The sequence below is a fragment of the Lemur catta genome, chromosome 7 (genome assembly GCF_020740605.2).
Source record: "Lemur catta isolate mLemCat1 chromosome 7, mLemCat1.pri, whole genome shotgun sequence".
NCBI lineage: Eukaryota > Metazoa > Chordata > Mammalia > Primates > Lemuridae > Lemur > Lemur catta.
Window position 1 is genome coordinate 102,386,581 of NC_059134.1, and position 26,828 is coordinate 102,413,408.

At 52.8% G+C, this 26,828-nt stretch overlaps 1 protein-coding gene across 1 annotated transcript in view; it reads left to right on the forward strand.

Annotated features, from left to right (window-relative positions):
* The window catches only part of LOC123642167 (SH3 and multiple ankyrin repeat domains protein 3-like), a 322,145-nt gene that overhangs the window by 24,603 nt on the left and 270,714 nt on the right, over window positions 1-26,828 (forward strand). Inside the window, exon 2 of the mRNA XM_045557074.1 lies at window positions 14,336-14,554. Coding sequence (XP_045413030.1) covers window positions 14,348-14,554 — 207 coding nt within the window. The 5' untranslated portion in view covers window positions 14,336-14,347. The remainder of the gene's footprint in view (window positions 1-14,335; window positions 14,555-26,828) is intronic.

Below are 26,828 nucleotides of genomic sequence, written 5' to 3' on the forward strand. Positions count from 1 at the left end.
GGTTTCCTCCTTTTCATTTTTCTGGACAAAAATTAATATGACCACTTCAGCTTTCTTTTGATTAATATTAGCCTGGTGTGCCTTTTTCTGTCCACTTACTTTTTGTATGTTTTTGTCTTTATTTTTAAAGTGTATTTCTTTTTGGAGACATTTTTGGTTTTGGTGAAATACGCATAACATCATATTTATCATCATAACCATTTGTAAGTGTACAATTCAGTTTTGTTAAACACATTCACGACATTGTGAAACCATCACCACTGTCTATACCTAAGGCTTTTTTGTCATCCCCAACAAAATCTCTGTCCCCATTAAAGGATAGTCCCCCCCCACCCCCCAGCACCTGGTAACAGACAGATATCCTGGTCGTTCACCTACTGTATGTCTGAAAAGTCTTTCTTTTATCTTTCTTTTTGAAACACGTTTTCACTGGTATACAGTGCTCATTGGGCTTTTCTGCTTTCAGTGCTTTAGAAATGTTGTTCCACTGTCTGCTCTCTCACATCAACTCCGTCAGGAAATCTGCCGTCATTCTGAAGTCTGTTTTCTGCCTGTAGCTGGTCTCCCTCCCCTTGTCTGTCTGCTTTTAAGATCTTTTTCCTTACCTTTGGTTTTGAGTCATTTGTTATGTTGGGCCTTGGTGTAATTTTTCTTTTTGATTCTTGTGCTTAGGTTTCATTGAGCTTTATGAATCTGTGAATTTATAGTTTTCATCGAATTTGGATAACTTGTGGCCAAAAATGCAAATATTTTTTGTTTCTCCCTCTTTTTTCAGGGACCCCAATTTAATATATATTAGGGTGCTTCGAGTTGTTTCATAGCTTACTGATGCTCTGTTCTTTTATTTGTTGTGGTATTATTATTTTCTGTTTTTTCCTCCATTTTGTATAGTTTCTGGTGCTGTATCTTTAAGTTCACAGATTTTTTTGTATGATGTCTAATTTGCCATTAATCCTATCCAGTGCATTTTTTCAGATATTATAGTTTTCATCCTTGGAAGTTTAGGTTTCTTTAAAATTTTTCATTTTGCTACTTTTTTAATGCACAGAATATATAGTTAATATAATTTTTAATGTTTTTTCTGCTAATTATAACATCTGTATTAGTTTTTGGTTTTAGTTGGTTGATTATTCTCATTACAGGTCATATTTTCTTTTTGATGTATGGTAATTTTTTATTTTGTGAATGAATTTTATACTAATAAACGTGAATTGTGAATTTATCATGTTGGATCTGTATATTTTTGAATTTCTATAAAATATTCTTGAACTTTGTCCTGAGATTTAGTTAAGTTACTTACAAACATCTTGATTCTTTTGGGTCTTTCAGTGTTTGTCCGGGGCGGTGGTAGCAGCATTTTAGCCCAGGCCTGGTTATTTCCCACTATGGAGACAAAACCCTCGGTGTATTCTGTGCCCTGTGAGTCGTGAGGTTTTCTAGTTTGTCTGGTGGGAACAGATGCTTTTCCTGGACCATGTAATTCATATGTATTGTTTCCACCAATTTTCCTGGGGTTCTTTCTCTGGCCTAAGATGGTTTGTCACATGCATGCATTGATTATATTCTGCAGAATACTCACGGGGACAGATCTCCACCAGTCTCTCTTCCACCCTCTCCTCTCTGGTTCTCTGTCTTGCAAAATGGAGCAATCTTGGCCTCCCACGGTCTCAGCCCCGTGGCCACCACTCTGGGAGTTCACCTGGGTGGTCCTTTCCTGCGCCGTGTCCTGGAAGCTGTGCTAATGCAGTAACCTGGGAGTAACCCAGGGCTCACCTCATTTGTTTCTTGTCTCTCATGCACTTTGAAATGTGTATTTTTCCACATATCTCAAATACCTTTTGGATGGTTTCAGACAGGAGGCTGAATCCAGTACCCACCACTCCATCTTGGCTGGAAGCGGGACGCTCTCCGTTTCTCTTTTGTCTCTGTCTCTACCCCTGTGTGTTTGTCTATACGTCTCTTTCTCCAGCCCTGATCTGTTTCTGCCCTTTCCTCACCTTCTCTTTCTCCTCGTCTTCCTCCTGCTCTCTGTACAGACTCCCTTGCGCTACATCAGTGTCCACAGGACCACCCACGGCAGCCTGGTCTCCCCCCCGTACCGCTTCCGTGGCTCAGCTCTGTGTTTCCTGGGGGATCTGTCTTGCCCCAGCTGGCTTGCTCGCATGTTCACCCATCGTCCAGTAACCGGGGACTGTGCGTTCACTCATCCTTCAAACTTGTGCTGAGGAAGCACCAGGCAATGCCATGGGCTTTGTCCCTGCTCTCCTGGGAGCGACACACAAGATCAGTAATACACGTTTCACAAAATCCTTGCGGTAGTAAGTGCAGGTAAGGAAGCGTGTGCTCTGTGTGTGTGTGTTTTGTAGCTTAATAATGGTGGTCAGGGAAGGTTTTTCTGAGGGCGTGCCGCAGAAACCGTGGGATAGGAGGAGGGCAGGGAAGAGGGAGAATTCCAGGCAGAAGGGACAGCGAGCACAAAGGCGATGCGTCCACCGTGTCTCAGCTCTGGGGAGCTCCAGCACTGGAATTTGGTTTCGTGTGTCCCTTCAAAGCCTGTGTTCCTAACAACTGTTTCCAGTTGCAGACCTTGTTTATCAGTGGCTTGCAGGGCCTCTGCAAAAACGTCAGTGGTGACTGTTGCCATGAGTGTTTCCTCATTCTGAAAAGATGCCGAGATGGGACTTCAAGTGTGCATGTTGCCTAAGGAGGAATAAGTTAGGAATGATTTTTTTTTCTTTCTTTTTTTTTTTTTTTTGAGACAGAGTCTCACTCTGTTCCCTGGGCTAGAGTGCCGTGGTGTCAGCCTAGCTCACAGCAACCTCAAACTCCTGGGCTCAGGTGATCCTTCTGCCGCAGCCTCCCTAATAGCTGGGATTACAGGCATGCACCACAATGCCTGGCTAATTTTTTTGTATATATTTTAGTTGTTTAGCTGAAATCTTTCTATTTTTAGTAGAGATAGAGTCTCGCTCTTGCTCATGCTTGTCTCGAACTCCTGAGCTCAAACGATCTGCCCGCCTCGGCCTCCCAGAGTGCTAGGATTATAGGCGTGAGCCACCACGCCCGGTCTAGGAATGACTTTTAATGGTGCTACTGGCTTAAGTGTAAATCCTTGGTGTATCGGTTTCCTGTGGGCACCGAAACAGAAACAAACTAGTGGCTTACAGCAACAAAAGTTCATTGTCTCACAGTTCTGGAGATGAGCAGTCTGAAATCACGGTGTCGTCAGGCCCATGCTCCCTCCGAAGGCTCTAGGGGAGGGTCCCTGCTGTCTCTTCCAACTCTGGGTGCTGCAGGTGTTCCTTGGCTTGTGGCCGCATCACTCCAGTCTCTGTTTTGTCTTCACCCGGCATCTTCCATGTCTGTTTCTGTGTCCTTCCTGTTCTCTTAAGAGCCCAGTCATGGATTTGGGGCCCGCCTTACTCCATTGTGACCGCATCTTGCATCTTAACTAATTACACGAGCAAAGACCCTGTTTCCAGGTAAGGGCACATTCTGAGGTTCTGGGTGGACATGGATCTTGAAAGGACACTCTTCAACCTGGTACGCTTGGGCATGTTGTCAGAGGAGTCGTATGGCAGCATTTTCGGGAATAGTAAACTCTTTGGGCAGAAGTTAAGATTGTGGTGATGGAAGCTCCCTTTGCTCGTGTATGGGAAGGAACATTTCGTGGGGGAAGTTTGCCTGGCTGGTCAAGGAAGAGGCTTAAAAACAGTTATTAGCTTTCTGTGCGGGCTCCAGGATGGTGAACTCACACCCAGGGTGTGTGAATTGCTGCAAATACAGAGGCCACTGCAGCCGGGAGGCATTGGGAGGCATTCGGGAGCCTGGTCTCTCACATCTGCTCTGAAGGCAGGCGGGGTGACAGCCGCCTCCCAGCCCCTGCTCCCAGCCAGCGGAGAAACCTGTTCTGGAATCAATTTCTCTCTTCCTTTTCATGTCGTCCTCCATGAGGGTTGAGAAAGGTTTTCCTTTTATTGTTATTCAAGTCTACAAAAGTCCAGTGGCTTGAAAAACAAATTTAATAGACTTATAAGACACTTCATCAAACAAGTCACCCTACCTCTCCCTGCTCAGGGACGACCTTGCGGAGTTGGGTGGCGGCCAGGACGCTCACTCCCCAGCCCCCGTCAGCCCGGTCGCCCTGGAGGCCAGAGCGCTTTGAAACACAGCCTGTAGGAGTGTCTTTGAAGCATTCTGAAGCTGCCGTGCTCATTCATTTTTTATAGCGTCTCCCTTCCCGTGGTCGCGGGACTCGGGAGGCGGTGGATGATGTCCGGGTTTGAGTGCTTGCCGTCCCCTGCTCCGGCGTGCTGGGCTGGACCGTGCACCTGCCCTGGTGCAAATCGTGCAGCCTTCTGGGCAGCAGTCTGGCGGGTTCTCTCGTGGGACAGCGGTTAGGCGTAAGGAGCGAGTGTGCTCTACCTGTCATTCCACTCTCCAGAACCTTTCCTGAGGAAGCCGTTTGTTCCCTTTGAACAAAGCACCGCCAGGAGCGAGGAGGTGCGATGTCACACCTTGGCCCCTGCGTTCTTGAGGCAGAAGCCTTTCTGGGGCGCTCCTGCTCCCTGGTGAGGTCTGGGAGGGAGCTGGCAGGATCGTGGGGTGAGGTTGATGATGACAGCTGCTGCCACTATGTTTCGAGGGCTTCCTTTGTGCCACACTGCACCTGTCACATTGGGAATCCTGACGGCCGTGTGCCTCTTTTGGATACGTGCTCACCGTGTCTAGGATGGTGCTGGGCAGTGACGCCTGCTGTCTAGTCAAACCCTCCGGCACCTGCTCCTGCCCCTTGCGGAGGGGACCTCCCAGCCCAGGGCACTGTTGTGGCTCGGGGTTCTCAAGACGAGTGCTGGGTCTCCCCAGGTCTTAGGGACTGAATTGTGTCCCCTCAAAATTCATATGTTGAAGCCCTGACCCCCAATGTGACCGTCGTTGAAGACGAGGCTTCTCTAAGGAAGTACTCAAGGTTAAATGACATCAGGGGCCCTGATCCGATGGGATCGGTGCCTGTGATGGTTGATTTTAGGTGTCAGCTTGACTAAGGAACACCTAGAAACCCGGCAGAGCATCAGTGTGGGTGTCTGTGGGCTGTCTCCAGAGGAGATTAGGGTGTGAGTCTGAGCGGACGAGGTGGGGAGGAGCTGTCCCCAGTCGGCCGGGCCCAAGAGAGCAGACAGAGTGACTGTGTCGGCCTCTGGGAGCTGGGGGCACACTCCTCCTCTCCTGCCGTTGGCCAACTCCAGGCTCCCCGGCCTCTGGACCCCAGGATTGCTCTGTAGGATTCTCCCCAGAGTCTCCCCTCCACTCTGTCCTAAGCTGCAGAGGTCTCTTTTAGGGATCTGTTTTTTGCAGCAGGGTCTTTTCCCAGTTGTGTCTGATCGAAGTTTTAATTTTAACTATGCTGTATTTGTCATTTCCTTCATGTTTTGTGCTAGTGCCTTGTCGAAAGAAAGGCTTTTTGTTCTCTTCGATTTAGTTATCAAATAATAATGTAACATACTCTAGTTGGCTGAATGGTGGTCCCTAAAGATATCCAGGTCCTAATCCCTGGAATCTGTGCAAATGTGACCTTATCCAGCAAAGGGGGCTTTATAGATGTGATGAAGTTAAAGACCTTGAGATGGGGGATTGTTCTGGATTATCCAGGTGGGGTGCAGACTGTAATCACAAGGGTTCTTATTTATAGGAGGGAGACTCAATTGCAGAGAGGAGAGGGTGATTTGAAGGGGGAAGCGGAGATTGGAGAGATGTGCTTTGGAAGTAGAGAAACAGCCACAAGCAGAGGAACAGAGACCACCGCTGAAACCTGGGAGAGGCAGGGAGTGGGTTTCTTCTGTAGAATCTCGAGAAGGAAGCATCCCTGACTATACCCTGGCGTCAGCTGAGCGAAACTCGCTGAGGACTTCTTACCTCCTGAGCAATAGGAGGATAACACATGTCTGCACATTTCTGTTGCTTTAACCCTTCACGGCAACCAAGCAGCATTAATGGAGCATCCAGAATTCCTTGCTGTGAAGGATCTTGTATTAAGACACTGCCTCTTATTTTTTCTTCTAGAGGTTTGTCGTTTTGGTTTTTTTCATTAAAGCCTTCAGTGCACCTGGAGTGGATCTGTGTGTATGGAGTGGCATGGGGCTCTGTTTCTTATCTATTTCTTAATGCAACAGAATAACCATTTGTATCAGCCTTGTACATTTATTAATTCTTCCCTTTCCCCAAGGCATACGGAGTCCCGTATTTACAAGGCCTATTCCGGGGTTCTCCGCTTTTCCATTGATCTATTTGTCTGCCTTTGTACAATACCATACTGTTTCCATATTGTAAATTCTTAGCAAGCCTTGGCATCTGCAAGAGTGGTCTTCTCTTAGTCTCCAAAGTTTTGGTTTTATCTGGCTCTTTCTCCTCTGCCGTGAACTTCAAGATCAGAGTGTTAAATTCTGTGAACAGTCCTGTCGGGGTTTTTGTTTGAAGTTAAATGTATATTTTGTGGAAAATTTCTATCTTTAAGATAGTTAATCCTAACATCCAGGGTCATTGTGTATCTCATCATTTGTTTGGGTGTTCCTTCATTTCCTTCTTTCTTTTCCAGAAGATAATGCTAAAGAGTATTACTTTTTGCCATAAAGACTTTGCATATATTGGGTTAGATTTTTTCCTTAGGTGCCTTTGTTTATTGTTGGTGTTGTTAAAGTATTTTTTAATGTTTTTCAGTTTATTGCTAGTGTAACAGAATGATATATTTCTTATCTAGTATTTTGCTGGACTTTTTTTGTACTATTATTAGTTACAAATTAATTTGTCCCTTGATTCTCTTGGATTTTCCATATGGAGAAGCATCTTATCTGAAAATACTAATTTTCTCTCTTTCCTTTTAATCTTTAAGTAAGTATTTATCTGTTTGCTTGTTTAGTTGTTATTGATGTTGCTACGGGATTTGGGTGGATGCTCTGTTCAAGTTAAGGAGATGCTCTTCTCTTCCAGGTTTCCCAAGAGTTAGATCCTGATTGGAGGTGGTTCATGTCCTTATTCGTTGATGGCCACTTCAGGGCTGTCCCAGGTCTGGGCCTCTGGTCCCTGCTGGGCACAGGGACTTGTCCAACGCGTGCCTGAGAGCTGCAAGCAGGGCAGGCCTGGGAACGAGTGTGTTGGCCTGTTGTCCTCACTCATTTGCTTGTCTGGGCCATGTGCTGGGGAGCCGGTGACTGGGGTGGGTTGTTCTCACTGCCACCAGGTGAGCGGTTTCTGCAGAAATGTTACGTGGATGGGCCAAGCCTGTCATGAAGAGGTTAAGGGCTGGGTTTAAACTGGTAAGTTGGAACCTCCTGAATTCTGCTGTACGGAAACTAAAATGTAAACCTGAAATAAAACCAGTCCTGCTTTAGAAATCATGGGCCGTCTACGGTAGGAGCCCGACAGGAGTCCCTGGGGTCCAAATAGAAACCCAGCTTGTCCTCTCCGGGAGCTGAGAGACTGTCGGAGGCTGTGTCGGGTCTGGGCAGAGAAGGACGGTGCAGACCACATCCATGGCGCAATTTACAGTCCTCCTCTTACTTGGCCCAAAATGCTGCTTAACACCCGGACACCCCGGTGTCTTGCTGGAATGTACCATCCGGGATTGCGGTTCGTCCGAGGCTGGGTCTGAATGGGAAGGTCATCTCAGGTCAGGCACCTGGTTCACCAGCAGCTTGTGCTTGGCTTCAGGGACACTGGCTTTGGCATCCATGAGGCGCTGGGTGGCTGTGAGATCCCTGGGGTCCTTTGCTTCTGGATAGAGAACCATTTCGGGTTTCTTGCTGTCAGCGTCTCTAAGCCAGGCAGTCGCCCTGCAGGCATTTAAGGTGACTGCTCAGCAGGGCGCCGGCCGGCGGGGCCGTGCGTTACAGGTGTGTGATGGGGCTCCTGCCGTCTACGATCACCCAGTGCTCAGACCACCACCGCCCTTCCTGTTGTGGGACAGCATCCACCCGCTCCGGGGGACAGGCTGTCCGCGGCAGGTGCGTGTGGGAAACTCGGCCTTGGCCCCCCTGCCTGAGAGACTACCACGCAGAGCACTCGGAGAAATTCAGCAAAAATGACCTGTGCGTTTTTGTTCAATCCAGTTATTTTTCCCAAATGTTTTTGCCCAGGAAAGGAGGGTGTGTGTGCGTCATGGAATTAGTCCTCAGAACGCTAGTTGGGAAATGGCGGCTGAGGAAGAATTAGGTGTTAACGGCCGGGCACGGACTCCGGGCACTCTGAGGTGGGAGGAAGGAGAGTCAGTGTAGCCGGGGCAGTCGGCTCTGACCTAGACTTCCCGGACCACGCTCTTCAGCTGCGGGGCTGGAGTTGGCATTGGTGCCACTGGGAACGTGGCTGGGAGCCTTGATGCGGTAGGTTCGCCCCTTTGGTATTTGGGTGCCACGTCAGAGCCACATCCAGAGCAGCCCATCCCCCGACCAGGGCCCTGTTGTGTTCCGAGTCCTCCTCCGCTGCAGAGCTGTGCTGGTGCAGGGCAGAGCAAGGTGGATGCAGTAACACACAGAAGCATGGTCTCCTTTCTCCTCCCGCTGGCCTGGCCCAGTCTGCCCCGAAGCCCACCCCTTGCACGTGCTCTCAGCCTGTGCTCGTGTCAGCTCTCAGAACAGCGATTTTCTCACATCTCCATCTGGACAGAAACTGGATTCCTCTGATAGTCTGTTCCACTGCTGCAGGTTCTGGTGGAGGCTGCTCTCAGTGCTGTGGCTGTGACCTTGACCTTGAGTTTGAATGTCTGTACCAAGCACCCAGGCAGCCTCGAGGGGGTCTCACTGCTTTGAGGACCAGCGAATGATTAACATTTGAATGCACAGAATAAACGTGTGTTTAACATGTAGGGTGTCTCCCTGAGATTCCACTTGAATAAAAACCTTTTTGTTGTTGTTGTTGAAAAGAAAACCTTTTGAACCAGAGGTTAGCCAGCGTAAGGTGGTTTCGTTTGTGACTCTAACCTTGACAAAGTTGGCCTCGGCCAGGAGGTTTCTGTTTGTTTATTTACATCCTGTGTCTCCTCTCCCCAGTCAGCTGTCTAGCTTTCACGGAGGCTGCAGGAATTCGAGAGTAGGAACGTCTGTCTGCCTCTCTGTCCCGGGCATTAGAGGACTAACGTGCCAGTTTAAGATTTCATGTCTTCTTGGAGCACTCGAGTAGCAAAACACAATACTGAGTCTTTGCTGGAATAGCTTCCAGTGTGATTATTTTCTTTCCTCCTTGCTCATAGCCACCCCCACCAGGTCGCTGAGAGCAACACATGCCAACACTGAACTTTATGGACCTGGGTTTTTATAGCTTATTTTTTTTTCCTCTGAGAGATTAGTTATTCTGAAAGGGTTGCCCGGGGTGGTGCGTAACCTTCCCCTCCGCTGACCTGGCGCTCACTTTCCCCGGAGAAGCCGGGATCCAGACGGGGTCTTTGCTTTCCTCCCTCTCCGCAGAGCCTCCCCTTGGGGTCCCCGGGGGGTTAAAGAACCAAATTCAGCCCTCTCCACTCCCCCCTGGTGTCAGATAAACGGCAGGGCCCCCAGTTCTGTTTGAATGTCAGATGAACAACAAATAGTCTTTTAGTGTCAGTATGTTCTGTGCATACCTATGGTAAAACTTCCTCGTTGTGTATCTGAGAGGCAAATGTCACGGCCGCCCTCTGTTTTACCCTGCGGAGGCCCTACCCAGGAGTTAATAATTAAACGTTTTCCCAGGCATCTGCATCGGGTGTCAGCTGTTCCCACGGAGCCGCTAATCGGGTTACTCAAGCCCCTTATTAAGGTCAAGACCCTCCCAGTCAAGTCTCCACCTTGCACTCCCAGGGCTGTTCTGGAAAGATCCAGGGTGACGTGGCCCAGCCTTCTCCGCCCGCCTGCCTGCCCTGCTCCTGCACGCAGCCCCGGCTCCTCCGCAGACGCAGCCAGTAGGGCCCTCTGCACCAAGCTTTGTGGCAGCTGTGGCCCTGTGCGGCCATCGCCCCCAAAGCCAACACAGGCATGGCGAGTGTCCTCGGCTGGGCGGGGGACAGCCCTTTCCCCTCTGGGGGCTGTCAGTTTGTTTCCAGACTCAGGTCCAGATGTAGACATGTTGTGTGTGGCCTGTGAGGTGATCCTTAAAAAACAATGAATTTCCAACATTTGTACATGTTGCTTTTTTGCCCCAAAACTGACCTATCTAGGAAACACCTGCAGGCCTGGTCACACTGGGCCTGTGCTCTTGTGCACCCGCAGTGGCTGGGGCTGGAACGCCACTGCCTGACTGATTTGTGCCTACTCTGCCAACTTCCCCGCTTCCGCGTCCCGCTGGCTCCTGTGGGTGTCCACGATCCGGAGCCCTGGCCTCCCACCCGGCCAGTGTTCACCGAGTGCCCACTGGGCTGCTGATGGAGGCTGCCTGTGCCGCCCCTCCCAGGAAGCAGCTTGGGGCCTGGGCAGCCTCTTGCCTGCTCTTGTGTGTAGGACATTGTCTGGCCTGGGCAGGGACGGCACTGGTGTGGCCTGGGCGTTGACTGCTCTGTGCCAGGTGCTCAGCTGGGGCTCTCGTGCTGGTTTCTCAGATGCCGACACGGAGGCTCCTCCCATGACAGCTCCAGGTCCAGGCCTGCACTGTCCTGAAGCCTGTGCACTTTTGGGGTGTTGTGGGCTGATGGAGAGGAACCAGTGCTCACCCTGCGTGGGAAGAGCCGTGGGGCAGTGGGTGTGCCTGGGACTGTATCCTTGGTGATGCTTCTGCCTCTGCTGTAGGCCTTGCTGCCCAGAATCCCCACGGCCACCCTCTCATCCGACATTGACCCTCGTGTGTGGGTGTGACACGTCCCATTCTATCTGTAGTCTTTTTCTTTTTCTTTCTCTTGGACCCAGCTAGGACCAGAAGGACCCCTTCTTAAGTGGAGCCAAAGCCACGCTGAGGTCAGTTACACCTGTTAGCACAGAAGGAAGCTACTGGAACCGCAGAGTAGCAAAACCCAGCAGCAGGGGCCTGCCCGGCTGTCCCGTGTCTGTCGTGACCACTTAGGCAGCGAAGGCTGTGCCTCTCGTGCTGTCATGGGCAGCTCAGGACGTGGCCCCCTTAGCCCGAGAGGAAGGCTGGTTCAGTTCGCTGGGGTCTCTCTGTGTTGCTGCCACGTCCTTTAGGGTTAGACCTGCACACTCGGCTCAGCGTTGGTCTGGAGCTGGGACTCCCAGCCGGGACGCCCGCTGGATCACCTGGAGAGCTTTGCAAAAACAGTGTCCGTACTGGGGCCTCCACCCAGACCAATTAAGTCAGAATTTCTGGTGCTGGTATTTTTTTTTTTAAAAGCTCTCCAAGTAACTTCCCTGTGCAATCAGGGCGAAAACTGGACATGCTTCATCAGAACCTGAGACATGGCTGGAATTAATGACAATTGTAAATATTTCACACTGACTGTTCACTGGGCACTATTTCGGCAGTTACACGTATTAACTCACACGTAGAGGGCGAATGAATGAATAAATGAATGCACGAATCAGTTACTAGACATTGCCTCGAGGCTGGGCCCTGCTGAAGGGGCCGGGCCTGCCCACATCCTGCCTTCAGCCCCCGCTCCCTCTTCCCTCACCAGATTTTGCACATCTGTGGTTACGAAAACTTTAAGCTGAAATGATAATATGAAGGCATGTGAATTTGGCCAGTGAATGCAGGAATACTCATTTGCCCTGGGATTTTAATTCCGAATTACACTAGGGTGAACCTCAGAATTTTTACTTAAAAAAACCAATTTCCGGCCGGGCGCGGTGGCTCACGCCTGTAATCCTAGCCCTCTGGGAGGCTGAGGCAGGTGGATCACTCGAGGTCAGGAGTTCGAGACCAGCCTGAGCAAGACCCCGTCTCTACTAAAAATAGAAATAAATTATCTGGACAACTAAAAGTATATATAGAAAAAATTAGCCGGGCATGGTGGTGCATGCCTGTAGTCTCAGCTACTAGGGAGGCTGAGGCAGGAGGATCGCTTAAGCCCAGGAGTTTGAGGTTGCTGTGAGCAAGGCTGACGCTACGGCACTCACTCTAGCCCAGGCAACAAAGTGAGACTCTGTCTCAAAAAAAAAAAAAAAAAAAACCAGTTTCCTGGGTGATTGGTGTGTTGCTTGAGATGTTTTATCCGCTCCGTGGCTCTCCCTTTGGCTGCGCTGATGGAGCGGCCGGCAGGAGACAGAAAAGGAGCCCAGATCTGTGGCCTGGGGCTCCAGCTCACTGCCCGGTGGGAAGGGAACGCCAGCGAGGAGAGGGAGGCGTGAGAGCAGGTGGTCTAGAGTCTCCGTACTTCTCTGAGGACCTGGGGGCTGCCCGGCCCAGGGAGGTCACCGTGGCTGCCTGCTGTCCTTGGTGTCACGTGGCAGCCTCCCACATCGCCAGGCCCTCCTGATGGTGGAAATAAGCCAAAAGTCAGGGTTTTCATATGAAATCTGTGGGAACAACCTCCAGGAAGGTGTCTGAGAGGGGTGGTCAGAACGTGGGCTTGGGCAGACGGGACCTTGAGCTTCTGGAGAGGCAACTTGTGGGACGGCCACTATTTGGGAAACGATTGGCGGATAAAGGCCAGGTAGTGAAGTTTGCTACGCAGATTCTCTGTGCGGTCTCTGTGGGCTGACACGGTTTGACACTGTCTCTGGTGATGAACTTTTGTTCTTCCTGGTGGAGAGGGGATGGAGACACTTTTGTAAGTTTACCTGCTGCTTTGAGGCCATCGCGGAGGGCAGCGAGCTCTTCTTGCAGCTGCTGCTTCTCGGTTGCCTTCAGCTCAAAACAGCCCTCATGCCAAAGTGGCATCTTCTAGGGTGGCAGACTCTGTTACCTACACTTCGTCCACCCTTCCTTCCTCGTTCCACCATGAAAGATTTCCAACACACAGAGAAGCATAGAGAATAATACAACAAACACCTGTGTCCCCAACTTTATCAAAGCTTGACATTTTGTCGTATTTGCTGGAACTGTTTCAGGAAGTAGATGGTTCCATGCAGCGTGGCAAGCTCTGCCATCCTCGTCCTTCCTCCCGAGAGGGAACCCTTCTCCTGAGTTGAGCGTTTGCCTTTCCGGCCGACTGCTTCCATGCCATGATGCCAGATGAACGTGCCCGTGTACAATCTTTGGAATTGTGCTGCATCTTCCTAGCTGTTATCTAGACGTGATATTATGTGGTTTAAATCATTCTGCAAATTGCTTTCCTTTTGCTCAGTGTTGTTTTTGGGATCATCCATCGGTAGCTCAGGTTCATGCAATTCACAGCCCCGTGGAGTTCGTGGGAAGAGACCACGATTTGATCAGGTAGTCCTGAGATCATTAGGGTGGCCGTAAGACCCCATTTGCCTGGGACAGCACTGTTTTTGCAGGGCACAGGCTTGAACATCTTTCTGTGTGCACACACTGTGATCTTCCTTATAGAATTTATGCAGAAGTGGAATTGCGGGTCCGACGTGGCACCTCCACCAGGTCCCTGGCATCCCCAGTTCGAGCTAATTTTTGTCTGTCTAGACCCCTTTTCCACAGAGATGGGGTGTCACAGATGTGGTCCCCAAACAGTGGGCAACCTGTTCTCAGAGTTCTGTGTCCTTTTGATGGTCACTGAAAGCCCTGGTCCACGGTGGCTTCAGCAGCCTGCCTGGGTCTTTGCTGGGGACCTTTCATTGCACTTGACCTGGAGGAAGCTGCATTCCCAGCTGCTCCCACTTTGTGGGGACCCCGAATCTCCCAGCTTCAGCCTGCTCACGACTTTGGGTTCCACTCCACTTTTGGTCCCAGAGATTCTCTCATTTCTGAGCCTGGCCCTGTCTTTTTGTGCTATTTTTACACGGTACCGCTCGTTGCTCTGTGTTTGAAGCAGAGGGGGTTATTATAGCATGAACTTGCCACGGCTCTGACCTGAAGCCTGCATTTCTTCCTCTCCTGCAGCTCTACCCTCAAAGGAAAACAAAAGGCAGCCTTTTTTCTCACCTTGGGAAGTTTCAAACAGCCCCGGCGGCCCTTTGGCTAATCCTTGTAGGCTGTGGTCATCCCCAGGGTTAGTCTGGGCTCCTTTTAAATGCCGGGTTTCACAGCGCAGGGGCCAGAGCTCGCAGGGTCTCCCAGTGTCCCCCCGGGTCTCCCAGGGTCCTGGCTGCTGCAGCTCCAGGCTCAGGCCGAGGGAGGAGTGGGCGGTGCCAGCTTGTTGCTGCCTTCAGGGACCTGTCCGTGCACACACAGGTGGCCCTGGGCCACACCGATAAACACAGACTGTGAAAACAGGCCCGCACTCATTCGTGTGCCAGTCTGCACCGTGTCCTCGGGTTGTCTTGAGTTTTCACGTTCCCTCTTGCCTGTGTTCTTCTCTCTCCGCCCGCAGACACGGGCAGCCATGCCGCGCAGCCCCACGTCCAGCGAGGACGAGATGGCTCAGAGCTTCTCCGACTATTCCGTGGGGTCCGAATCCGACAGCTCCAAAGAAGAGACCATCTACGACACGATCCGGGCCACCGCGGAGAAGCCGGGCGGCGCCAGGAAGGAGGAGAGCCAGGGCAACACGCTGGTGATCCGCGTGGTCATCCAGGACCTGCAGCAGACGGTGAGCCGCGGGCGCTCGCTTCGCTCTGTCTCCGCCTTTTGCTTCACGGCGGGGCGATGTCCCTTGTGGCTCAGGCGCCAGAGGGTGCCTGCGTTCCCCCCAGACACCAAGCCCCAGCCGCTCTGGGCACGCTGCGCTCCTGCCTCACTCCAAACCGCAGCCCTGCCCGCTCCACCCAGCTCCCTGCCTTTCCCGCCCCCTTCCCTGCCTGCCGCCAGCCTTGCGTCAGTCCTCCCTGTTCCCACCTCGGTCCACAAACATCCGTTGAGCACCTGCTACGTGCCAGGCCTGTGGCCAGGGCGAGAGATGCAAAGGAGCGTTTCAGAGCCTTGAGGAGGAAACCAGGGTGGTGGGTGCGCCGGCCAGCAGGGCTTCCAGCACCGCAGTCGGGGCCAGGGGAGGGGGGTCTCTGGCCCGGCCCTGCCTCTTCCTGGTGCCTGAACTCAGCCGAGCTGGAGCCCCGGTGGTCCGTGCTCCCCTACTTGCAGGGGTGCAGCTCTGTCTGAGCGCCCTTACCCGAGTTGGTGCTGGCTGGCTCCCCAGTGTCACCACTGGTGGCCTCAGAGCCTCAGGCTGCCACTTGCCACCCTGGCCATCCCGGTGTCTGTCCCTGTGGCCAATCGCTGTGCCTGGGGTGCCTGCTGGTGGGTTTGCCTCCCCTGGGAGGTCAGGTCGGGGTGGAAGGTGGGTCGGGGGTGGGCCCTGCTGAACGAGTGACTCGGATGGCCGTGAACATGAGGCGCGCATCCTCCTGTCACACCGCTGTATCTGTCCTCGGCTGACATGGGACTCCCACAGCACGTGACTCCTCCATTGTTCCCTGAGTTTTTCTTCTTCTGAGCATCATCGGGGCTTTCTGATGAAATCGGAAACCGCTCCGAGCAGAGATAAGCGCTGACAATACAACCTTTCTCTCTTCCCGCCTCTTCCTGTTCCATGAAAGGGCTGACTTCCAGGGTGGTCCTGGGATGCTCCTTGTCGGGGCTTTGCTGGTCCAGGGGCATCAGGTGTTTCTCACGGCCAGGGGCATGTGGTTGGGTCGTGGCACTTGTTAAAGTTCACTTGCTCAGTGTCAGTGACGAGCCAGGGTCTGTCCTAGGCTCTGGGGAGGAAAGGCCAGCAGAGAGTGACTGGGGTTCTGTGTGGCGGGAAAGGTGGTTCAGGGTGGGGGATGAGAGGAAGTGGGTGGGGTGATAAGTGAGGGGGGAGGGGTCTCTGTGGGGCCGTCAGAGCACCCAGCTGTGAAGGCAGAATGCGCGGAAAGGCCCCTGTGATGCAGCCAGAGGTGGTAATGGCTGTTAGGGGCCTGAGGTGGGGGGTGGAGCTCGACGTGAGGTTGGAGACGGGACCTGAGGTGTGGGGGGACCCGAGATTAGGTGGGAGGGGCGCCAGCCTCTGCAGAAGAGGAGAGGAGTTTGACTGGCACCGTGACGACGTAAGGAACCGTCTGAGGCTTCAGCCCACGTGTGCTAGAGTCTAGCAGACAACACGTTATTCCGTCTTCTGGCGTGTCCTAGGTGGTATTTGCTTCTTCCCAATTAAGTCGTGTTCAATTAGACACAACAGTATTTAAGATCCTTTGATCCCATGCATGGGGGATGCAGAGATGGATGGTCCCCCCGCCGTCCCCTGCCAGCATCAGACAGAGGTGGATGGTGCTTTAGGGCTGAAGGGGCAGCTGCAAGTTGCTGTGGGCAGAGGGTCCAGGGGCCGGGATGTCTTCCCTGCGTGGCCTTGAAGGATGAGAACCTTCCACCGTCGGGGGGGCAGGGCGAAGGAGCCTGCTGAGAGTGGGGCCTGCCTGGCTCATTCGGGAAATGGTGGCTCGGGGGCACGTGTGCGGAGGGGGGTGGGGCCAGCTAGGGGCAGGCTGGGTTTGAGCTTCTTGTGGAGTCTCAAGTCTAGTGCCCTGACATGGGCACGCAGGAGAGTGGGGGACCCCAGAGCAGCTCTCTAGAGCCTGGTGGGTCCCAGACCACGACCAGGCACAGCAGGAACCTCCAGTGGTGGGAATTCTCCTGTGTCTCCGGATCAGGTGAGCTCTGTGTCATTGCCTGGCTACCGGGCAGCTCTCAGCCCAGCAGGGCCCCTCTGCTCAGCGCCTGAGGCTGTCTCTGGGAGGGGGCACTGACTGGGCTGAGGACGTGGTGGTGCTGACACTTGTCCTCTGGGAGCGAGATCAGCCAGGTGGCTTCGCCTTTAGGGAAAGCTTGGGGGACCTGCCCCAGAACTGATCTGGCAACGCTGCAGACCTGAGGGGCCACCCTGGTAGCACCGAGTGGCTTTTCAGGAGGGTGGGTGTGGTGTTTTGGTGTTCTTTCTTCTTCTTTGTCATTTAACATCTCCTACAAAAGTTATAAACGACTACAAGAAGGAATGTAAGTACAGCAGGAAGGTGCAAATGCCAGTCCCAGATGTGGCGGTCACTGTCGACGTTTGGTGCATGTCATTCCGGAAGCCCTGTCCAGACAGCTGCAGGTCGTGCGGGACGTGCGTGCAGACAGGACGCCCTGGTCATCGCAGGCGCAAACCACACACACCGTCAATACATGAACATCAGTAACATTATTTTATTTGAATATAAAAGGAGAGAAAGACAGTGAAGGAAATGCTGAACTATAGTAATTGTTTGCCACTCAAGTTACCATTTCCAAGTACATCTGTAAAGTTAAACAATTATGACACACTGGAAAGCTGGGATTTGTTTTCATTTTTTATTGCATTTTTTTCCCCCACTGTGTTCTCTTCCTGTATTATTTGGGGTAAATTAGGACAATTGCTGTAATAAACAGACCTCCTGATCTCAGGCTCTTGACGCATAGATGTTTTATTTCTTTGTTCTCAGTCCACCAGGGTTGGCAGGGTGAAGAGGTGGGAAGTTCTGATCCACGCAGACATTCAGGGACCCAGGCTGCTTCCACTCGGTGGCCATGCCGTTCCCTGGAGCCCTGGAGTCCTGCGTGGGGTCCTCTGTGTCTGCCTGGAAGCTGAGGGAGGGAAGAGAGAACTTAGGGAGCACGTCACTCCCCACCCTCCCTGGCTCCCTCAGGAGGCTGCACCTGACTGCAGGGGAGGCTGGAAGGGCAGTTCAGCTCCGAGCCCAGCAGTGAAAGAAAGGGCAGCGGCTTGGTGAACAAGTGGCTGGTTGCACGCACAGCTGCACGCACACAGACACACACACACACACAAAGTCTGCTGCTCTGTGGGTGAGAGGGATGTTTCTGGCTTGTGTTGTGCTTCATTTTCTACTTGGGATACTTTTTGGGGTGGCTTTTATATTTTGGTCCCCTTGGCCCGACCCTCCCGGCCCCTGGACACTGCACCTCTCAGTGGCAGGGACACCTGTAACCACCGTCAGTCTGAGCCTTCCTTGCGCTGTGGGGTTTTAATCCTTCAATCCCGTGTCCTGGTGTTGTTCATCGATAGCAGAGGGCGGGACGGGGGGACCGGGAAGCTCTGCTCTTGGGTCCCAGACCCTACGCCTGACGGTCCAAATTGGGAAGCCAAAGGAAGTGGCTTATGTTGGGCGCTGATCCTAACGCTGTACGTCCCTGTGGGCACATTCCCCACGCGGGGAAACCAGCGTCCTGCAACTGTGCTAAGAACTTCCGGAACGTTACCGTGTGCCGGACACTGTACTAAGGTGTCTGTGTGCATCATTTCCTGGAGTTCTTGTGGCAGCCTCGGGGTAGTAGCATCTGTGAGCCTTTCTGTTGGAACACGACACACCTGGACAGAGGGCGTGTGTCTTCAGGGCTGAAAGGGGACGCAGTGTGTGACCCGCAGCTGGATGGAGAAACAGACGTCAGCTGGCCCTCCAGGAGCCCCCAGCTCCTCCCTCCCAGTCGCGGGGCAGATTACAGATGTTTATAGATGGCTACGTGAAGAACTGGACTCCAGAGCTAGTGAGAGGCAGGGCAGGTGTCTGGGGACCCACGCCTTGGGCCTCGAAACTGCTGGAAGGCAGCCCTGGGATGTGGCATTGGGTGTGCCCACTGCCTGCCTGGCACCTGCACCTGACGCGCACCTGTGGGTTGAATTCACTGCAGGAAGGTGCCCGTGGGCAGCAGTGTGTGGGAGACAGCACTGGGCCACCGTCGTCCTGGGGTGGATCAGAGTCCGGTCCCCCACTGTTCCCCGAGGGCCTTTGGGTGAGGAGCTGCAGGTCTCTGAATCTTGGCTCCCACCTGCTGGGGGAGAAACCCCACTGGTGAAGTGGGGTGCAGGCTGGTGTCCTGCAGTGTTGGGTACGCAGCGAGCCCCGTGAAGTGTCTGTCCCGTTGTCTTTCTCCCAGAAGGGTGCCAGTCCTTCTGCTGGCACTGTCCACACTCGGGAGGCCCCCACAGCCACAGAGGAGAGAAAGGCCACCCGAGCCATCGCGATGCTCCATCAGCAGCCGGGCCGAGGCTGTCGGGAAGGGAGGGAAGGTCCTGAGGGCGACTCAGTGCGGCCAGAGCAGCCGCTGCACCTGCTGAGAGTGACTGATGGACGACACCTCCCCAGGCCTAGAATTACGACAGATCTTCGTGAAAGGAAATTGAGAGTTCCTTCTAGGGGTTTAGTCTCTACTCTCTGGAGCATGACTTTCTGGAAGCTTCTGAGGACCACTTCTCTTCACTTTGTTCAAGACAAACAAAGCCCCTGGAGGCTGCGACCAGAAATCCCACGGGTGTGAGCTGTCAGCAACAAAGCAGACATTGTTCCCACGTGAAGTCCCTTGTGGCGCTGTGTCCTCTGTGTAGCTGGGACACAAGACAGTTCCTGGAATCCTGCCCGGAGGAGCAGAGCAGGAGCTGCCGAGCGAGTTTGGCACCGTGGCCCTGTGCCCGCCCGCCAGGGACGGTGCCCGAGGGGCTGCCCCTTGTCTGCTGTTTCCGAGCCTCACAGCCCTGGTGGGACTGAAGCTTTACGCCTTGGAGTGGGAGCCTCCTGCAGCCCCCCGCCTCAGGCACGCTCGGGTTGGGCAGGTGGGCTTACCAGGCCGTGCGGGGCGTGGCGGGTGGGCTTTGGGCACGGGGAGGGCGTCTGTCTGCATTCTCTCCAGTGCAGTCTGTGCACAGTGCTGGTGCCCAACATGCAATTGGCATTTTAAAAAGCGGCATGTGCCCCAATCGATACAAACTGTGGTGAGTCCTGTTATTTATGTTTCTGGAGGAGCAGGAACGAGGCTGGCACTGAGGCGCACAGCAGTTGGGTCTGTAACCCGTGCTGAGTGTCACATCAGGAGCAGAGTGCAGAGGAAAATACGATGGCAGTGCAGCGCCCCCTCGGGTCCCCTGGGGTGTGTACGACGTCGACATTGGCCCCGCATCTGCCTCTCCCTGAGGATTTGCACCCAGGGCTCAGCTGACGCCGTCAGCCCAAGGGTCTGAGCGAGCTGTGGAGATGTGGGGGCCTGGCCCTCCTCTGGCAGAGGCTTCAGGAAAATGAGTGTCCCCTTTTATGCTTTAATCGATGCTTCCATTTATTAAATAAATGCATCTTCAAGTTGGATATTTCATTTAGGAGAAAGTGTTTCAGCCGCTACCCTGACCCCTCGCAGACGGTTTATTGCCATCCCCCTCCCCTCCCCGCTTCTCTCTGTCTCTAACACACACACTCAAAGTCTCCCCCACCCCCAGCAGCCCCCACCTGGCCACACGGGGGTGGGGGTCTCTGCCCTCTCACCCCGGTGCCTGCCCCGCCCCCTAGTTGAGCACCTGCCTCAAGTGGACTCTTGGCTATGCTTGATTCTCAGGTGACCTGGGCCCTTCTGCTTGTCGTTGAGGGTCAAGGTGGGACTCCAGGAGCAGAGTGGTTTTGTCTCCTCCTCCAGGTTTTAGTCCCCTCGTTCTTTTTGTCGCAGGCATGTTACTGTCATATCTGTTGTTTGTATCTGGGGTTCCCTGTGCTTTTGACTGTAGGAGGACCCCATTGTCTTGGCAAGTGTTGCACCTCCCCTCATCCCGTCCGAGTCAAGGCCCTACTGCCGGCCCCCCATTCCGCAAAGACCAGTGGGCACCACTGTCATGAGAGAGGGTTCTGGAAGGCCAGTGTGGGCACGGTTGGTCACCTTCCAGAGCTCCATGTGAACGCTTTGCTGTGCGTGTGTCTAAGTCATTACTCTTGGCCCCTTGGGAGGTGGAGCTGTGTGTTGTCTTCCAGGAGTGGATGGAATCCACGCTTCCGGAAAAGTGGCAGCTTGGGTGGCCGTGAATCGTAAGTGGCAGCCCCTCAATTCTGCTTCAGGAAGGTTTGTCCTTGACTCCCCAGGATGGATTTTTCCAGGTAGAAAGCTGGCTGCGGTCGGGTTTCCCTTCTGCTGCGCTCTCTGCGGCATCTTTTGGGTAAGCGGTAAGGGACAAGCAGGGAGGCTCTGGGCAGAGGTGGCCGCTCCCGGCTCCCTATGGCCAGAGTCCCAGCGCCCAGGCTCCGGCTCCTGCCTGTGCCTCACCTTGCATCCCAGCAGGACTCCTTTTTCCAGAATCCCTGCTGTCCTCTACTCCATCCCTGTACTGTCTGCTCATCTCTCACCTGCGGCTCAGGGACGCCTCCTGACCCCCCAGTGCCGGCGGCCCGGCTCTCCTCCTCCCACACCCAGGGCCCTCTCACCACCACTTCCGTCCGAGTGGCGTCCACGGCCACATCTCCGGCTGTGACATCCCCTCTGGGGGCCGGACCTCATCTCTCTCGACACCTCGTCAGTTGGGGCTCAGATGCTGCTCAGCTCACGCTGTGCAAAGCCGACGCCGTGGCCCCGCCCTTCTCTCTGAGCCCCCGCACCTGGCTCTGCTGTTAGTTTCTCTCTCAGGTAGTGGTTACCTTTTTAAAAAAACAAAACCAAAAAACCAAATAAACAGAAAGCTTTGTTGAGTTGTAATTTACAAACCATAAGATTCACTTATTTTAAGAATAGAATTCAGTGATTTCTAGTACATTATACAATTCAGTGATTTCTAGTACATTTGCTGAGTTGTGCCACTGTCACCACTATCCAGCTGTGGGATGTTTCTATCACCCCAAGAAGCTCCCTCCGGCCAGTCCGCTGTTAAACCTCTTCCCGCCTCCAGCGCCCCAAACCGCCCACCTGCTTCCTGTCCACTGCTCGCCTGCTGCAGATGAGTCCCGTGAGCGGGTTGTGCGGCACGCGTGTGGCCTTTCGTGTCTGGCTGCTCCTGCTCGGTGCCGTGGTTTTGAGGTCCATCGGCATCGAGGTGGTTATCAGAACCACACCCTCGTTATCGCCGAGTAGTGTCCTGCCACACGGGCCGGCCACGTGCTGCTAATCCATCCCTAGCTGCTGCTCGGTGGGGTGCTCCCATTTCTTGGCTGTGAGGACCTTTGGCTCAGTCGTTGGAGCAGAATGCAGGAGTCGCCTCGGTGGTTGTATTCCCAAGTCTCGTTGTTTTGTCTTCTAACGCCCTGCTGAGCCTGTCACCTCCTGTCCCCGTGTCCCCACCCTACCCCTCTGACCATCATCCTTCTCTCGGACGACCAAGACAGACTCTCTCCTCTCAGCATACGACGCCGGAGGTGATTCTTGTCACGTGCACACAGTTGCCACCAGGTTGTGTACAACCCTCCTGTGACTTCTCGCAGGTTTGAGGATCCAGATCACGTCCTCCCCTGACCTGGGCGGACCCTCCCGAAGATTTTCCTGGCTCCTTTGCTTTTTCTCGGTCTCTTTCTTCACAGATGCGGTTTCACAGTTAAGCGCCTGGGGGACTCTGGGTCAGTGTCCCTCTGTGAGGGCATCCGTCCCATCCTTTTGCCTTGTCTGCCAGTGCCACTGAGTGGGCGCTAAATGTCTGGCTAGAGAGTGAGTGAATCGTTTAAGCCCTTGCCTCCGTGGGGTGGGGAGGTGACAGCTAAGCTGAGCCCTGGTTGAGGAGCCGTCAACTTGGCAAAGGTCTTTACCCAGAGCCTTCCGAGCAGAGGTGTGCGTAGGGGCCGCCGGCCTGAGCAGGAGTGAACTTGGTGCATTGAATCAGCAGGGGAGGATGCAGGCTGCTGGCCGGAGCAGGTGCACCTGGCAGGGGGAGGTAGGAGGGGGTGCCCAGGTGCGCAGAGTCACGGCAAAGGGCTGTGATTCTGCTTGTTTGAGCAAAGGTTTGGTACAGAGCACGTGACCTTATTTGTATTTGGAAAGGATGATCTTGGCTTCTCTGCATGAAAGAGGGAAGGAAGTAGGAGCTGTTAGGAGTTTCCTGCAAGAATCCAGGGAAGTGGGGCTGGGGATGGGAGTGCAGGGAGAGGTGGAGACCCACGGATGGCTCCTGACCGACTGACCGACTTCACCCCGACCGGGAGGCCCCGGAGGCTGGGGAAGGTCTCAGGTCTTGGTTTGATGCTTTTAAAAGGCTGTCTTGTGTTCCTTTAAATTTAGAAAACATTAGCAATACAGAAAAATATCAAGAATAATATCATAACACTAGTGTATCTGTTACACTGAATTGACAGTTGTTAATTAACACTTTCCCATTTTTTAATCTTAGGGTTGAAACGTTACTGATACAGTCAAAATCGTCCTCATCCTGTTCCCCTAGTCCCCTCTCCTCGGAGGCAAACACTGCCGGGAATTCAGTGTGAATGTCTCTTGTCTCCTGCTGTCTTTTTGTACATGTCAATTATCGCTAGGTAGTATTGTGGTGTTGGGTTAAAAAATATATATATACACACACACACACAGACGCACACAGATGCACACATATATATAAATACTTGTTTTCATATTGGGCATGCCATTCAGAACTGTTTTTTCACTTGGCCTTACGTATTTCCAATTTGTCTTTATTGATGTTGTATTGCTATTGTTGATATATTGATATTATCCACCCATCAGTCATCCATCATCCATCAGTCATCTATCATCCATCCCTCCTCCATCCATCCAGCCAACCATTTCTCCATCCATCTGCTCCTCCTTTTGATTACAGAAATATTAACATGTCTGGGATCTTTGGTGTCTATTCTGAGTGACCCTGCTGTGTCCTTTGTAATATTATGCACTTGGATCACCTTTTGGAGGGATGGAAGATGTGACATCTGTTTTTCTTTGTGTTTTCAGTAATTGGTTGCTATGGCCAAAGAGAGCCCTCCCCGCCCCCATGCAGACTGCACTCTGCCTGCCTTTTCCCTGTAACATGGCAACAATGACCAGCCTCATTGTCCTTACGTGGAGTGCTTTACACTTTACAATTTTTTTTTTTTTTTGAGACAGAGTCACCCAGGCTGTCACTTAGGCTGGAGCACAGTGGCATGATCACAGCTCACTGCACCCTTCAACTCCAGGGCTCAAGTGATCCTCTTGCCTCAACCTCCCCAGTAGCTGGGACTATAGGTGCGCGCCACCACGCCTGGCTAATTTTTCTATATTTTGTAGAGACGGGATCTCCCTCTTGCTCAGGCTAGTCTCAATCTCCTGACGTCAAGTGATTCTCCTGCCTCAGTCTCCCTGAGTGCTAGGATTACAGGCATGAGCCATCCTGCCCGGCCTTACACTTTACACTTCTAATCAGGAAATCGATGAGTTGTAAATTGTTTAAAGCAAAGGGTGAGGCCCTGGGGCCCTCCCCTGAGAGGTTCCAGGGAAGTCAAACTTTGACCACATTGGTCACCGTTCATCCCGTGTGGCATGCTTGCTAAGGGCTGAGGAGGACTTCATTTGCACATGTATCATTTTTCCAAAGCAAAAGACTACTTGACCAGAGTCGGTTTTGTGTGCGTAAGGGTTCTATGCCGCACCTTCCTCTGTTAGACATTAGGTTAAAGTTTTAGACCAGAGCGAGATTGGCCTGGCATGTGGCTCACAGTCTATACACAGACGTCTGCCTTGGTGCGCTCGTCTGGTTGAGCTTAGCATTAATGCTACTTAAATTTCTGAGAACATAACATCCAGGGAAAGTGGCTTTGGTCTGGAATTACTGCGTATCCTGTAGGAGAGCTCTGCAAACCCCACGCTGTGGGGAGACGGTTCTGGTTCAGGGGCTGTGCTGGCGGGAGCAACTGTGTCCTGCCCTGGTGTCCCTGGCTGATGAGAATCACCCAGAAGGTGGCACTACCAGGGCCCTGGCTCATCAATATTTAATTTCCTGCGTTAAATCCAAGGGTGAGGCTTTTTCCCAGCACCTTTGCTCTGTGATCGGATGTCCACAGCCCCCCTCCCTCTCTCTGACTCAGCTTCCCCCAGCTCTGACCCCTGCCCGCACGCCCTCCTTTCCGGGTGGACACAGGGCAGCATCTCTGGTCCTAGCAGCATCTGTGATCTGCTTCATGACCTTCGTCCTGCTGGGTTAATCTTCCTGATCCGTGGCTCTGTCTGGGCAGGGGACCCTCCCCATCCGGGACCCAGAGCTGGAAACACAGACCCTAGAGAGAATAGAGATCCCAGATGGAGCTGAAATGACCCAGCTCGGCCTTTAGGGCCCCCATAATCTCAGCTCCTCTTGCAGCTCTGTGGCTCTGGAACCGTCCTGAAGTTTTTGGAGTGTCCCTCTTTGGGCGTGGGGTCTGATACCTGCCTCACGGAGAACGTAGTGAGAAGATGCTGTGTTTGATGCGCTTACTGTGCCGGGCTGCAGGCACACAGTGAGCGCTTTGTGTTTGCAGTCAGGACTATTTGATTACTCCCCGCCCCCACGCCTGTCACTCGCTCCAGTTTATTCCTTCTGAACTGACTTCTCTGGCTGGCGTCTGATCCTCTGCTCTGCGATGGCTCTGTCTGAAATCACGGCTAATAAAATAGGAAAATTAACTCGCCTCCAAGGAGAACACGAGTCACTGGCAGAACCCAAGCAGTGTCTCTCAGTTTAGTGTCACCTTGACGATAGCAGAGACGACGACGCAGCCCCGTAAAAATTGCCAGGAGATACTACCTGCCTCCCACTGCGCCTCAGCACCCAGTGGCTGCTATTTGAAAAATGTTCTAATTGGAAAAACGATTCCATGGCTGCATTATCCTTTATTAGAATTTAAAGATGCAGAAGTACTAGCCTGACTCTTGGACTTCAGCATCCTCCGGTCAAGCTGTCCTTCAGGATCAAGGTCACCCGGCATTTCCCTGTCACCCCTAAATCCCTGGCTTTAGGCTTCATGTGTTCTGGTGTTTGCTACGATGAGTACTAGTCTGATGGGTCTTTGTCCACAGCAAGAAGTATTATTTCACTGGGACAATTGCATTCGGAAATAACCCAATTACAGTTTAGGTTGACCTTGGTGTGGGCTATTTTTCAGAAGTGTGCAAATATGCAGATTGCAGATGAACAGCTGTTAAAGGCCAGAAGACTCTTAAATGCGCCTTTCAACAGCTTCGGCTAAGCTTGTGTTTATTATGGGTCTTTAAAAATGCATCGTGAAGAAGCTGACGGAGACACAAGCTGTAGCTGCAGTGGAGGGTTTGAATGCGGAATGCACGTACGTCTCGGTAATGAACGACGTGCTCAGAGCTCCGATCGCTTTCAGGATTCCCCAAGTTCTTTCTAAGTGCTGCTGTGAGCATCTGCAGAGCTGGGGTCCGTATTCTCTCTGGGGCCTGTGTTTCCGGCTCTGGGTCCTGGATGGGGAGGGTCCCCTAGGGGCTGTTACCCCCAAGTGCTCAGCCCCCTCCCCCTCGTTCAGGTGGCTTTTGCTGGGCTCTTTGGGTGGAAGTCAAGAGTGAGGTGGGTGTAAGTCTCACCTGAGGGGCATGAATTACGGATGCAGTGGGGCGGAGGGGCCGGAGGATGCCTGTGTGATTCTGGCCTGTTTGTTGAGGGTCCTTTACGTGCCGCCTTCAGGTAACCCGCTGTGACAATCCCTGTTTTACATAGTGTGATATTTGTATTCTTTCAAGCTTCATCTAGACACTCTTGCACCCTCACGACAACTCACAAAAGAACCATCATCATCATCGCCATTTTATAGGGCCCAAAACAGATTTGGAAAGCAATTTAGTCTCCTACGTGAGGTTCTCTTGCCGTGTTGCTGCACATCAAAACAGCCTTGGCCAAGAAGCTCCTGTGGCCCCGCAGGCACTTTTCAGCATCGGTTTTGTGAGCTACCGTCGTTCGTGTGAGTTTGTCGTCAACGCAGACGTGTCCTGCTTGGGCATGTGGCCCTCTGTGTTTAGAGGCGGTTGTGGGCTAAGTGTGTAGTCTCCCCTCCCCCACCCCTCCTGTGTAGAAGTCCTAACCCCAGGACCTCAGAATGAGACTTTATTTAAAGGTAGGGTCTTTACAGAGGCAATCAGGGTAAAGTGAGGTCACTAGGGTGGGCCCTACTCCAATCTGGCTTGTGTGCTTATAAGAGGAGATCAGG